At 41.6% G+C, this 14,043-nt stretch overlaps 1 protein-coding gene across 1 annotated transcript in view; it reads right to left on the reverse strand.

The window, feature by feature from the left end:
• Nucleotides 1-14,043, reverse strand: part of myo1f (myosin IF) — a 135,755-nt gene that overhangs the window by 100,515 nt on the left and 21,197 nt on the right. The window contains exon 2 of the mRNA XM_020511023.2: nucleotides 524-661. Coding sequence (XP_020366612.1) covers nucleotides 524-661 — 138 coding nt within the window. The remainder of the gene's footprint in view (nucleotides 1-523; nucleotides 662-14,043) is intronic.

Here is a 14,043-nt window from a genome sequence, read left to right on the forward strand (position 1 = left end):
GAAATCAGAGTTAACGTTTCAGGTCGAGTGACTGGGGTTTGAGGAAGGGTCACTCGACTCGACACGTTAACTCTGATTTCTCTCCACAGATGCTGCCAGACCTGCTGAGCTTTTCCAGCAAATTCAATGTTTGCTTCCAGTTTGCTATTATTTTAAACTAACTGTATGTTCTAGTGTGGATTTTTGTAATCTTTTGTCACAATAGATCCGACATAAGGAAAGATTATAAAATACTCTCTGATTATATCATTTAAATGCTTAACATGCTCTTACCAAAATGTGCTCAGCTCTATTTTTACAGAGAAGTTGAAGAGAACAATTTTCACACTTCATTGAAAGGCCAATCTAGATGCATTGTGTATTTTGCCCACTCCACCTCCATTCTTACTCCAAAATATAATGCTTTATTATTTTCTACATCGAACTGTACCTGTCACCTACGTTACCTGTAGTTGCACAGTTGTACAAAGCAGCCAATAGTTTTCAAGTAGAAATTCAATGTTTTACTGAATTGAAAGGATACGAAAATGTAATCATCCAAGTAGCGTTTCTTAAGGTTTTCCACAATAGCTTCCTCTGTGATTTTAGACAGAAGAACCATGTCATCCACTCCACTCTGTTTGACATTGTGGCTCTGCCAGTGGTATCGCTCCTTACTCCCCTGTGTTAAAGAGTGAACATGAATGTTTAAATCCTAATGGTATCTTAACATTTAACAGTATGAAAATAACACACATGAGATTAATTTACATGTACATTTTAAGCACTTCCATATTACCAATTCCAATAATTATATGGGGGTTTGATTAGCTGGACAGCCAGTTTGCGATACAGAATGATACCAACCACATGGGTTCAATTCCCACTTCAGCTGACATTGTTATGAATGACTCTCCTCCTCAGCCTCCCTCCTCAGGTTAAGCCACCCACCTTTCTCTCTGAGACAGAAGCCCTGTTGCCCAGTAGGACTACGGCAAAAAAAAGGGAAGCAATTCCAAACATCCACAATTTCATTTTTATAATTTATTCTCATATCCTTAAGTTGTATGTTTGGGAAACCAACATGGGATATTTCAAAAGCTTGATTTCATCCTCAACAGCCTCACTGAGGGGAGCTGTGTTGTATGTAACTTAAGAAAAAGTACATGTTAGCGATGGATCAGTATCCAAATAGTAAAACTTAGATTTTGAGTGATAGAGATTGAGAGTGCTCTAGCCAATGTTCTTGGGGCAGAATGTTCCCAGACACATTTCTCTGGAGGTAGGGGAATCCTGGGTAATTTAGAATAGAAATGTGCAACTGGCTTTCTGCCTCCAGACCAGCTTTGTGGAGGTGGGAATTCAATGGTTACAGCAACATTATTTCTAACAACAATAAAGTTAGTCTCAGTAATGGTGGCCTTGACAGTGTTAGCGACTGGTATTTAAACTCCACTAATGTCCTTCAGGGATAGAAATCTGCCATCCTTATGGAACTGACCCATATGTCTCTCTGGATCCACAGCAATGTGGTTACCTCTTAACATTCAGAGGTGCTGGTGTAGTGGTAATGTCACTGAGTAGTAATCCAGAATATCAGGTTAACGTTCTGGAGGCAGGGCTTTAAATCCTACCCTGGCAGATATTGACATTTGTATTCAAAAATAAGATAGGCCAATGATGACATCTGTTACAAAAACCTATGGCCTTTAGGGAAGTAAATCTGCCATTCTTAACTGGTCTGGCTAATGTGTGATTCCAGGTCCACAACGTTGTTGACTCCTAACTGTGTTCTGGGCAATTAGAGATGGTAAATAAATGCTGATCTAGCCAATGATACCACATCCAGTGAACAAATGAAAAAAACCTCTACAATGGTATAGTATGAGAGATGAGAAACAAATGCTGGCCTTGCCAATGACACCCATATTTCATCACAGAACAAAAAATGGCCTATATCTTGTACTACCATCTCCTGCTCCATTTGATCAGAACCACAGATCCTTCATAGTGGAGCTGCCACATTCATGTCAGTCACATAGCAGTCTGCCCACCACCCTTGGCTGAACAGAGGACTTGGTTCATTAATTGGCTGCTGCCAACAAAGTCAGGGAGCAGGCATGAAAATGGTTGGAACTGTGTGGGATTAGGGCACAGGATCGATCTTGAGGCTTGGTTTGCCATGCTTGTAGCAAACTTCAGCCCTTGGTCTTACATTAAAGAGAAATGGCATGAATATTTGGTTTGATCATGGTTACTGATCATCTTACCTTCTTTAACTTCAAAACTTTATTCATAAAAATATCTTTATGTATATACACATAGTTGCAAATGCAGCTCAGTTCTGTACAGTAGCATATTAAGGAAACAAACAAATACTGGAGTTTGATTGTATCCAACAAACAAACCAAAGGCATCTCTTACTTGTACAAGACTATATTTACATGCATTTGAGGCACGGGAGGGTCCAATAACTGAACTGACCCCATTTAACTTCGCCGAAAGACCTTAGACAGCGGTCTTGCCCCACTGCGCCTTGGCCGCAGCTACCCCGAGCTTCAGTGGATCCCTCAGCAATTGGTCCTGGACCTTGGAAGGTGCCAGTCTGCATTATTTGGTCAGGGTCGACTCCTTGTTCTGGAAGACCAAAACGTTTTGGGCAGACAAAAGGGCGTCTTTCACTGAGTGGATGGTTCCTTACCATCCAGATTTCATTACTCCCACTCAGAATGGTCCACCGGATGGACCAATGGGAGCAGTATTGCACATCTCCCCTTGTCATTAAATGTCCTATCACATAGCCTACCCATAGCATTGTAACTGAGATTAGAAACCTCCTTTCAATTAAACTGAACCTATCACTATGTAACCATGTTCCAGCATCCAGCGTGGTCCTTCAAAAGAATTTTTTTCACAGCACTGTCACATCTCAAGGCAATTTTCATTTAAATTAGCAAATTAAATAAAAATAACAGCAGAGGGAAGGAATGATAAAGAGTGATGGAGGTTAGAGAAGCTGGTCTAATAGAAGTGAACAGGTGCGGTCAGACAGCATTCAAAGACAGAGTGACACAGCCCAAATTTGCACATTATAATGCTAAGGTAGATAAATGTGTTGTGTGTTAGTTTTATATCTGAATATTTCTTTGGAATAAATTGGGTTCCTGAAGATTCATGCTCGACAGAGAGAGAGAGAGACTGTGGTATATTCGGTATCACAGAGATAAGGTGGAGTAAATATATAGTGATACCTAATACTTCACAAGCACCGAAAGGACAATCTGGCTGGAAGTACAGCCATTTAGCTGGAAAATGTTTGATCAAAACGAGTTGGGAACAACTGGTCTAGTTCTGATGAGTTGGAGCCCTGTAAGTTGGGGTAAGAGATATGCGTCTTATCTAATAAGACAGGAAAGGAGAAAGACTAGACATGGAAATTTTCAAATCAAATAAGGGCAGAGTATATCGTGTGGGTGTAATGGACAATTTTAATTTAACAGATATGAAAATGCATAAAATTAAGAAAGTCTTGCATTTAATAGTGCTTTCCAAGTCCTGAGGATGTTCCAAAGAATCCACAGCGAATAAACTACTTTTGAAGTAAAATCCAACTCAGTGACACAAAATCCAGTGGAGTCAGGGGCACAGGGTTCATTCTTTCATCCTGAATAGCAACAATTGGGACTAGTTCAGTTTAGGAAACCTGGTTGGCATGGATGAGTTGGGTTGAAGGGTCTGTTTCCATGCTGTATGACTCTATGAATCCATTACTGCATGACTCTCAGATGATGGGCCTCAAGTCACATCACAATAGAGCAAGCATGACAATTTAAGTCCATCAATGCGATGTGAGAACCAAGAGTGGAGTAGGTTATTCATCTCCTTGAACTTGTTCCACTATTTGATAAAATCATAGCTGATCTAAATATGGCTACTACTACACTTTTTTGCCTACCCCTTATACTTTCTGATTTCCTATCCATCAAAAATCTATCTACTCCTGCCTGAATTCACTACTTTCTGTGAAAGAGAGTCCCATCACCTCTTGACCCTCAGAGAGGAAATAACGTCTCTTTATATCCATCATAAATGTTATTTTTAAATAACCCATTATTTTTAAACAGTGTCCCCTAGTTCTAGTCTCTCAGACAAGGAGAAACATCTTTTCAGCAAACACCTTGTCAAACACTCTGTCAGGGTCTTATATTTTTCAATGTCTACTCAATGTCTACAAAATGATGGAAGGTGTCATCAACAGTGCTATCAAGCAGCACCTGCTCAGAAATAACCTGCTCAGTGACGCCCAGTTTGGGCTCCGCCAGGGTCACTCAGCTCCTGACCTCATTACAGCCTTGGTTCAAACAAAAGAACTGAATTCCAGAGGTGAGGTGAGAGTGACAGCCCTTGATATCAAGGCTGCATTCGACCGAGTGTAGCATCAAGGAGCCCTGGCAAAACTGGAATCAATGGGTATCAGGGGGCAAATGTTCCGGTGGTTGGAGTCATAACTGACACATAGGAAGATGGTCGTGGTTGTGGGAGGTCAATCATCCCAGCTCCAGGACATCTCTGCAGGAGTTCCTCAGGGTAGTGTCCTAGGCCCAACCATCTTCAGCTGCTTCATCAATGATCTTCCCTCCATCATAAGATCAGAAATGAGGATGTTCGCCGATGATTGCACAATGTTCAGCACCACTTGTGACTCCTCAGATACTGAAGCAGTCCGTGTTCAAATGCAACAACATCTGGACAATATCCAGGTTTGGGCTGACAAGTGGCAAGTGACATTCGCGCCACACAAATGCCAGGCTATGACCATCACCAATAAGAAACAATCTAACCACCACCCCTTGACATTCAATGGTGTTACCATAACTGAATCCCCCACTATCAACATCCTGGGTGTTATCATTGACCAGAAACTCAACTGGACTCACCACATAAACAGAGTGGCTGGGAATACTGCAGCGAGTGACTATCTACAAGGTACAAGTCAGGAGTGTGATGGAATACTCCCCACTTGCCTGGATGAGTGCAGCCCCAACAACACTCAAGAAGCTTGACCATCCAGGGCAAAGCAGCCCACTTGATTGGCACTACATCCACAAGCATCCACTCCCTCCACCACCGACGCTCAGTAGCAGCAGTGTGTACTATCTACACGATGCACTGCAGAAATTCACCAAAGATCCTCAGACAACACCTTCCAAACCTATGACCACGTCCATCTAGAAGGACAAGGGAAGCAGATATATGGGAACACCATCACCTCCAAGTCACTCATCATCCTGACATGGAAATATATCGCCGTTCCTTCACTGTCGCTGGGTCAAAATCCTGGAATTGCCTCCCTAATAGCACTGTGGATCAACCCACAGCAAGAGGACTGCAGTGGTTCAAAAAGGCAGCTCACCACTCCTTCTCAAGGGCAACTAGAGATGGGCAAGAAATGCCGGCCAGCCAGCGATGCCCACATCCCACAAATGAATAAAAAAAAATGCTTCTAAACTCCAGTGGATATAGACTCACCCTGTCTAACCATTCCTCATAAGACAAACCCTTCATCCCAGGAGCCAGTCAAATGAACCTTCTCTGAACTGATTCCAATGTTTACTTCCTTCCATTAGTAATTTTCCAGACATGGTCTCACCAGTGCCCCATATAATTGTACTAAAACTCCATGACTTTTATAATCCATTTTTCTTGCATCACAGCTGAAGTTTGCATATTTTGTATCCTTACTCAATATGATGGACCCCACACTGCCTGCTGGAAATGTACCCTTACTTTCTCAGTTATGTATTGGAGCCTTAGCAGTCCAGTGTTGCAAATCAGCTTCTAAGCCATAGCTACCTTGATGCTTAGCGTTTATTCAAACAGCCTACAACTGATTAAAAATAGGGGATATCAGGTAGTAAATATTAATGGTATCTTTTGACCTGCACTTCAATTTAATTTAAATATACAACTCTCTTTTGAGTATTCCCCAGTTGAATGATTGTGCAATTGAAGTGTTCACCTGACGTTTTGTTCAACTGCTCAATTTTCGAGACGTACCAGTAAAAGAAGCAGATGTGGATTGTTTGTTTTGTTTTATTTCTAGGTAACAGGAGTGTGTTGAAGTAGCATTGGCAATCCAGGCTTTGGACATTAAGGGCAACTCTGTGTGAGAATGAAGTTGGAGTAAACTATCAAAGTGTAACTGTTGCTGCCTTTGCGTCAATATCTACTTGTCTGTACATTTGTGGTTGAAAGTCAGCATCAGCCAGGACTAGACCACTGTGAGCTCCCCTCCTCAGTTCACTTTTCTTTTTACACAACCTTTCTGTTGCTCCAGGAAACAGACCACAACTGTGGATGGGAAGTTTTGCAATGGTTCTGTGAGATCAGCAGAATTCTCTTGCTTGCAGAAAAAACTGATAGGAACTGGAAATGATAGTAAATTTACAGAAAGTGGGTTCCTGTCTGCAGGAATCACCAAACATAGAAAAGATTATTTCCCTAGATAGATGACGCATGATAATGTATGAATGATACTAAAAATATCCGCCAGCAAGTAAACTGCTTCGTTCTTATGGGTGCATTGGCTTTGAGTGTAGAGTGGTTAATGCTGCTACCAGTGTCAATAGGAAAGAAATGACATGAGGGCAGTGTCAGTGCAAATTGTAAGAGGAAAAATTGCAAGCATAAACTGAGGGGAGAGGAAGTAGGGCATGATTAGACACTGAATTGAAAGAGTGTCAGCTTGAATTAAGAGGGAATAGAAAAGTGTTGGCAGGAACCGAGACAGTGGGTAAAGAGAAATATATGATATGGGAAGGGATAGAGGAATATCCATGTCTCACTCTGACAACTATATTAACAATTTTGAAGTGTAATGAAATTTAGTAGCAGTGAGTTCAAACAGTTTTTCCATGGAAATTTAGAGAAATTCATGCATTTTGTGCTACAACCTTCTTCTACACCAATTCTGGATCTCCAACTCCATAATGACAGACGACCCTGTTCCCCCATGGTCCACTTTCGGTTTGTTAGAATTCTTTATTTGGAGCTGTTGCTGAGCAGTCAATATTTTTGAAGTTTGTCAGTGTATCTAAATTTGTTCATCAGCTTTTGCTAGGTTTTTCAGGTGACAGGAAGGATTTTAAACGAAAGTATTTACGAGGATGGAGCACATAACTGTTGTTGTCTACATTGAGAACGTTGTACAGAAAGCGCTTCCAGCTCTGATTAAATATTTTCTGAATTGACTAAATTGTAGGAATTACATCAGGCTACAGATGTTTGAATGGTATAACTAGCAGGCTGACCACACAAATTACATGACTCACAAACAGCATTGTGACGACCAGACAATAGTTTGTACATTTGCTGCATTCAATAAACTCGATTGAAGTATTCAGCAAATATTAACTTCTTTGATCCTTCACTTTCAATATATTTAATGGGCAATTTAATTCTACTTTGAAATATTTTGAGATATAGCTTGATAGAATAATGGCAAAGTAGTACCTAAATCCGAACAATATTCTTGTGATTTTTTTTTTACTGATTATACTGCAAATTATTGTGTCTGGAATACATTACTTGAAAGGGTGGTGAGAAATGATGCCAAACATAACTTTCAAAAGGAAATTGGCTTAATGCTGAAACAGGAAAAAAAACTGCAAATTGATGCTGGAAGTGCAGGCACTAATTGAAAAACTCTTAAAGAGGCAGCACAGATAAAAGGAATGACCTCCTTGAAGACATCTGAATTACACACTAAGTATACACTGTAAGTTAAACTTGGTAAGTTTCTTACACTCATAATAACGCAGTTTGCTAGTTGGCTACATTGGTTGAAATTCCAGTAGCATCCCTGCACAGAGAAGAGGCTTACTAAGCCACTTAAAAACAGGTCCACTCAAGTTAGTGATGCATAATAGCCTCAGATATTTGTCTATTGTTGTGTCAGGTCTAGATAAAGAGGCAAAAGACTGAAATTTTATTTATTTAGTTGCTCATGGGATGTGGGCATTGCTGGCTGAGCCAGCATTTATTGCCTATTCTTAATTGCTGTTGAGAAGGTGGCTCTGAGTTGAACTGCTGCAGAAAATGTGATGTAAGCACACCCACAGTGCTGTTAGGAAAGGATTTCCAGGATTTTGACCCAGTGACAATGGAGAAGTAGTGATATTGTTCCAAGTCAAGATGGCGAGTGGCTTGTGGGACAACTTGCAGAGAGGGGTATTTCCATATATTTGCTGCTCTTGTCCTTTGAGATGGAAGACGTCAAAGGGTTTAGAAGGTGTTTGTCGAAGGACATATTACCAATCTGTTTACTTATTTTTCTTGTATCTGGAAGTGCCACACACCCAATCGATCAATTTTTCCATGGACAAATCACTAATCAGGCAATTTTCACATATGAACCACCATCATTAACTCACCTGTATTTTCCAGTTGATTAATTTACAAATCTGTTTGCCAACTTGATGCATCCATTATTTTCTAAATACTGTTAATAATAGGCAACAATTGAGTTGTTCCTCGGTAATTAAATGGACATTCTCTCAATTGATTAATATTTCTTGAAATCAAAGGAATTGAATTCAATTCAATACAGTTGGGTCCAATTTATATAATCTTTGAATGCCAATGCTACCTAAGCGGAGGAGACATAATTTTGCTTCATTTCTTTCAACATTTAAACAATTTTGAAATAATGTCAATAACGTGATCAGTTTCAATTTAGCAGTCATTCGAAAACCAAGCAGTAAGTAACTCAATGGGAGGTTAGCAGTGAGCAATCATTAAGTACACTAATTCATCTTGAATTTGTTTTAGCTCATCTAGTTTTTACAGGCAAGCTCATTTATAGTTAGGTTATTGCCCATTTTCTTTTATTTTGCAACTAGTTTTGGTTCTTCTATTTTCACTCAGTATTTTGTAAGTAAGTTAATATTTATTCCTGGGATGTTGACATTTCTGGCAATGTCAGGATTATTGCCTATCCTGAGTAGTCCTTGGAATTTCATGATGTGGTTTATTCCCTGCCTGCTGAAATGATGACATTTCCACAATATGGAAAGATAGTAATGCAGTGGTATTGTTGCTAGACTAGTAATCCAGAGGCCCAGGAAGTTCCCCCTTACAACTGCTATTGAGAAAGGGTCAGCCTTGGCAATTGTTGCATAGCCAAGAAGTAGCCTTTAGGGAAGTGAAAAAGCAGCTTTCGACATCTAAGATGTTGGCCCACTATGATCCCAAGTGAAATGTGGTGCTGACATGGGATGGCTTCCTGTATGGTATTGGGGTAGTGTTGGTTCACTGGTGGCCCAATGGAAAGGAATTGTTGATGCCAAATGTAAATATGCCCAGACAGGAAGGTCTGGTGGTCATCTTTGGTGTGAAGAAGTTCCACCAGCACCTTTACAGACAGGAATTTGTCATAGTTACAGATCACAAACTCCTGCTAGGGCTACTGAAGGAAGACAAGGCGGTGCTGCCCACAGCTTCCAGTAGAATTCAGCGTTTGGCCCTTATTCTTGGTGCGTAAAACCACAAGTTAGAACACCATCCAGGAAGCCAAGGGGCTAGTGCGGATGCCTTGAGCCATCTCCCACTGGCAGATACTTCACCGGTGGTGCATCCCCTGGAACAGTCCATTTTGGTTTTAAACTTCCTGGACATCCTTCCAGTCAATATCCGATTGTGGACACAAAACAATCCTGTCCTAGCAAAACTGAAATAGCTGGTTGTAATGGGGAAACAGAAGGTCTATTGTATCCCGGTTTGAAACCTTTCTGGACCAGCCAAGACCTGATCACTGTAGAGGATGGCATATTACTGTAGGGAAGCAAGGGTGATGGTCCTGAGTAAAGGGTGCCACCAGATACTGGCTGAACTCCACCAGGGTCATCCAGGGGTTTCCAAGATGAAAGTGCTGGCAAGAAACTATGTCTGGTAGCCAGGGTTGGATGCTGACATAGCTGCGTTGGTGGGGCAGTGCCCAAAGTGGCAACAAGGACAAACGTTACCACCAGCAGCGCCTCACATTCATGGGAATGGCTGGGGAAACCCTGGACTGGGTTGCATGTCAACTATGCCAGTTCTTTCATGGGCTTGATGTTCCTGGTCATTGCGGACGTGGTTGGATATGCATAAAGTTCGTTCGGCAAACTCAGGGATGACGATTGAGAAGCTGTGAGCATCCTTCATGACACATGGACTCCCGGAAGTATTGGTCATGGACAATGGGACGTCATTTACCGGCAGGGAATTCGAATATTTCCTAAAGTCAAAAGGCATTTGGCACCTAAGGACAGCTCCATAGCATCCATCGTCCAATGGTCTAGCAGAAAGAGCTGTCCAAATGTTGAATGCAAGCTTAAATATGCAGCCTACAGCCTCAATTGATACCAAATGGTCCCAGTTCCTGTTTAATTATAGAACCATGCCACACGCAACAACAGGGATAGCTCCAGCAGAGTTGCTGATGGGGAGAAGACTCAACACCAGGTTAAACCTAATATTCGCGGACCTGGGCAGGCGGGGTGGGGGAGGGGGGTGGTGTGGGGAGTGACACGGCAACAGCAGGAATGGTGATGCTGGCCACATTCCTCCTCTAAGCGAGAGAAACTATTTAATTCAGGGGATGAAGTTTGGTGCTGGAACCATGGAAATGGCCCTGTATGGGTACAAGGTGAGGCTGACTCGAAGTCAGGTTCCGTCATTTACAATGTTCAGGTAGGTGATACAGTCCTGAACAAACAAATAGATCATTAGAAAACCTCGTAAACAGGGCAGAAGCAATATATACTTGGCCCCTCAGAATAGCCAGAAGGCCTGTCAGAAACCGTAGGTACCTCCCCTACCCTGCCTGGTGTTGACTCTGAAACCTCAGAGTCCGAGATGGATGCAAACTTGATACCATTACCACCAGAAGAATTGGACGAAACTGTCCTGAGCTGCTGCAATGCAAGAGGCAATCTATGGTGTGGTACACGCTGCATGGTGTCAGAGCCTGAATCAGAGGAACTGGACTTGGGGTGAAAATGTCGCAGGAAAAGTTACAAGCCAAAGACCAGGCCTACAATCCAGGATTTGGTGGTGGGGGGAGGGGGAGCGGGATGTAGTGATTGGAACCAGGGTGACCTCATTGACCACAAGGTAATTGATTGGGGTCATTAACCTGGGCCAATCAGGAAAGCCCTGGCTGACAAATATAATCAGGTGATTAGAATCTCCTCAGTTCAGGGGACTGACTCCGAGCTGGCTGGGCCACAGCCAGTGTACTGTGCACAAATAAATAAAAGGTGACTTGGTAATGGGATACCAGCCTCTGTGCAGTTATTTCAGATAGAATACCTCATACTTGCCTGGACGAGTGCAGCTCCAAAAACATTCAAAAGACTTGACACCATCCAGGACAAAGCAGTCCACTTGATTGGCACCACATCCACAAGCATCCACTCCCTCCACCACTGATGCTCAGGAGCATCAGTGTTTACCACCTAGAAGATGCACTGCAGGAATTCACCAAGGCTCCTTTGACAGCACCTTCCAAATCAATAAGCATTACCAATAATCTATGAAGAAGGACAGGGGCAGCAGAAGTATGGGAACCCCACCACATGCAAGTTCTTCTCCAAGCCAATCACAATCCTGACTTCAAAATATATCACTGCTCCTTCATTTTGCTGGGTTAAAATACCAGAACTTTATTCCTAATGGCAGTGTAGGTACACCTATACCAAATGGACTGCAGCAGTTCAAGAAGGCCACACACCACCATCTTTTCAAGGGCAACTAGGAATAGGCAATAAATGCTTGCCCAGCCAGCACAGCCTACATTCTATTTATAAACAAAAAAATGGAACTAGAGAGAACTGGTACTCCTCCAAGTCCGAATAATATGTGGCATGAAGGTAATGATATTCTCTTGCTATTATTTGTCCTTCTTGGCAATTGAGGTCCTAGAGTAAGTGCAGGACACAGATGTAAGCTGAGTGCATTTCTGCAATGTATATAGTGGCTCTGGGTAATACATTCATGGATACAATGTGTGAATGGTGGGGTGTTAGATATTGATATAAGGAACCTCTGCACCTGGAATGAGTTTCTGCAGTGTCAATGCATTTCTTGCATTCAAATGAACGATGAATCTTACAGTAACTTCTTGATATGGGTTTTGTCAATCAATCTGTAGCGACCAAACACTAGGCAATGTTCCCCAATTTCTTATGTTTTCAGATGGGTATCTCAAACTTTTAAGCCCTTGACTGAGGAGGAATTCACTAATTTTTCTTCTTTATTCACTCATCACTTGGTTGGTTGTAAGAAGATTAATTTGGAAAGGACCTTTCTTCCAGTCTAATTTAATTTGTGCTTAAATCAAAACTACCAAGCTAATCAGACTTTCTTAAATTAACAAAAAGAGTAAGTTTGTTACTTATGACACTTATGAGGAAATGCCAACACAACAAATTTACACATAGCATAGAAAATAAAAGGTGTGTTCAAAAGATAAAATTTTAAAAGAAAAGGTTAAATGATTCAGTGTTTGAATTATTCATGAAGAAAGGATTGTGGAACATTGCAGCCTTTGAAGTGGAGGTTACTGGTAGAGTTTACATCGATACAGTTGGTTTCACAATCGTTAATTTTGTATATTGGTTGAGATTCTACAGTTCTAACTGCTTTAGACTATTTTTGAATTTTAGCATTCAGGGTGAGAGACAGTCCTATTGCGATCCTCTTTCCTTTTGTCTGGTTTCTAGCTAACCGATATCTAACAATTAGATTCAGAGATTCCCTTAAACTGCAATATGGGGGTGATTAGTGTTAGTTCTTTGATTGTGACCTTCACAGCAAACTGATGCCTGCACCCAGGCTGGTACACATAAGAATGTTTAGTTCCACTAGCACACCCCAGTAGCATTGATATTGGCTTTTTAATTTGGTTTTGCGTATTCTTCAAAGGGAAATATGTGTCTGCTGTGTGGGACGTAATCTGCAGTGGGTGGTTTCTGTTATTCACTGGATTGTCAGCCTTTTGTTATTTTTGTATCATAGAGATGGCAACCCAAACTGTTTGGACTTGCCTCTTCCCCTCCTCTCCATTTGAAGGACAGTTGTTTGACATTCCTTTTACCTCAGTAGATGTGAAATTCTGTAAATCTCTAGACATCCATTCAGTTAACTGCCACTGCCATTTTTGGCTCTATCTGCATTCTTTTAAAAAGATATAGGAGCAAAATTAGATCATTTGGCCCACTGAGTCTGCTCCACCATTTGATCATGGCTGAAATGTTTCGCAACCCCATTCTCCTGCCTTCTCCCTGTGATTCCATGATCCCCTTAATAATCAAGAAACTATCTATCTCTGTCTTAAAGGCACTCAATAATTTGGCCTCTCAGCCTTCTGTGGCAATGAGTTCCACAGATTCACTGAAGATATTCCTTGTTATCTCTGCTCTTAAAGGGTCGACCCTTCACTCTGAGGCTGTGCCCTTGGGTCCTAGTCCCTCCTACTAGTGTAAATATCTTTTCCACGTCCGTTCTATACAGGCCTTTCAGTATTCTAAAAGTTTCAATGAGATTTCCCCCTCATCTCTCGAAACCCCATTGAGTACAGACTCGGAGTTGTCAACCACTCCTCATATGAAAAGCTCTTCATTCCCGGGATCATTCTTGTGAACCTCCTCCAGACTCTCTCCTATGTCAGCACATCACATGTCAGCACATACAGTGCCCAAAACTGCTCAGACTATTCCAAATGTGGTCTGACCAGAGTCTTATACAAACTCAGCAGTACATTTCTGCTCTTATATGTTAGACCTTTTGAAATGGAGGCTAACATTACATTTGCCTTCCTAACTGCAAAGTGAACATGTTAACTTTAAAAGAATTCTGAACTAGAACTCCCAAGTCCCTTTGTGCTTCAGATTTCCGAAGCCTTTCCCCATTTAGAATACTGCTCAAGCCTCTATTCTTCTGATTGAAATGCATAACCTCACACTTTCCCCTATTGTATTCCAACTGCCACTTCTTTGCTCAATCTCCCAGCCTGCCCAGAAT

This window comes from Rhincodon typus, chromosome 29 (assembly GCF_021869965.1).
Source record: "Rhincodon typus isolate 14 chromosome 29, sRhiTyp1.1, whole genome shotgun sequence".
NCBI classification, from domain to species: Eukaryota; Metazoa; Chordata; class Chondrichthyes; order Orectolobiformes; family Rhincodontidae; genus Rhincodon; species Rhincodon typus.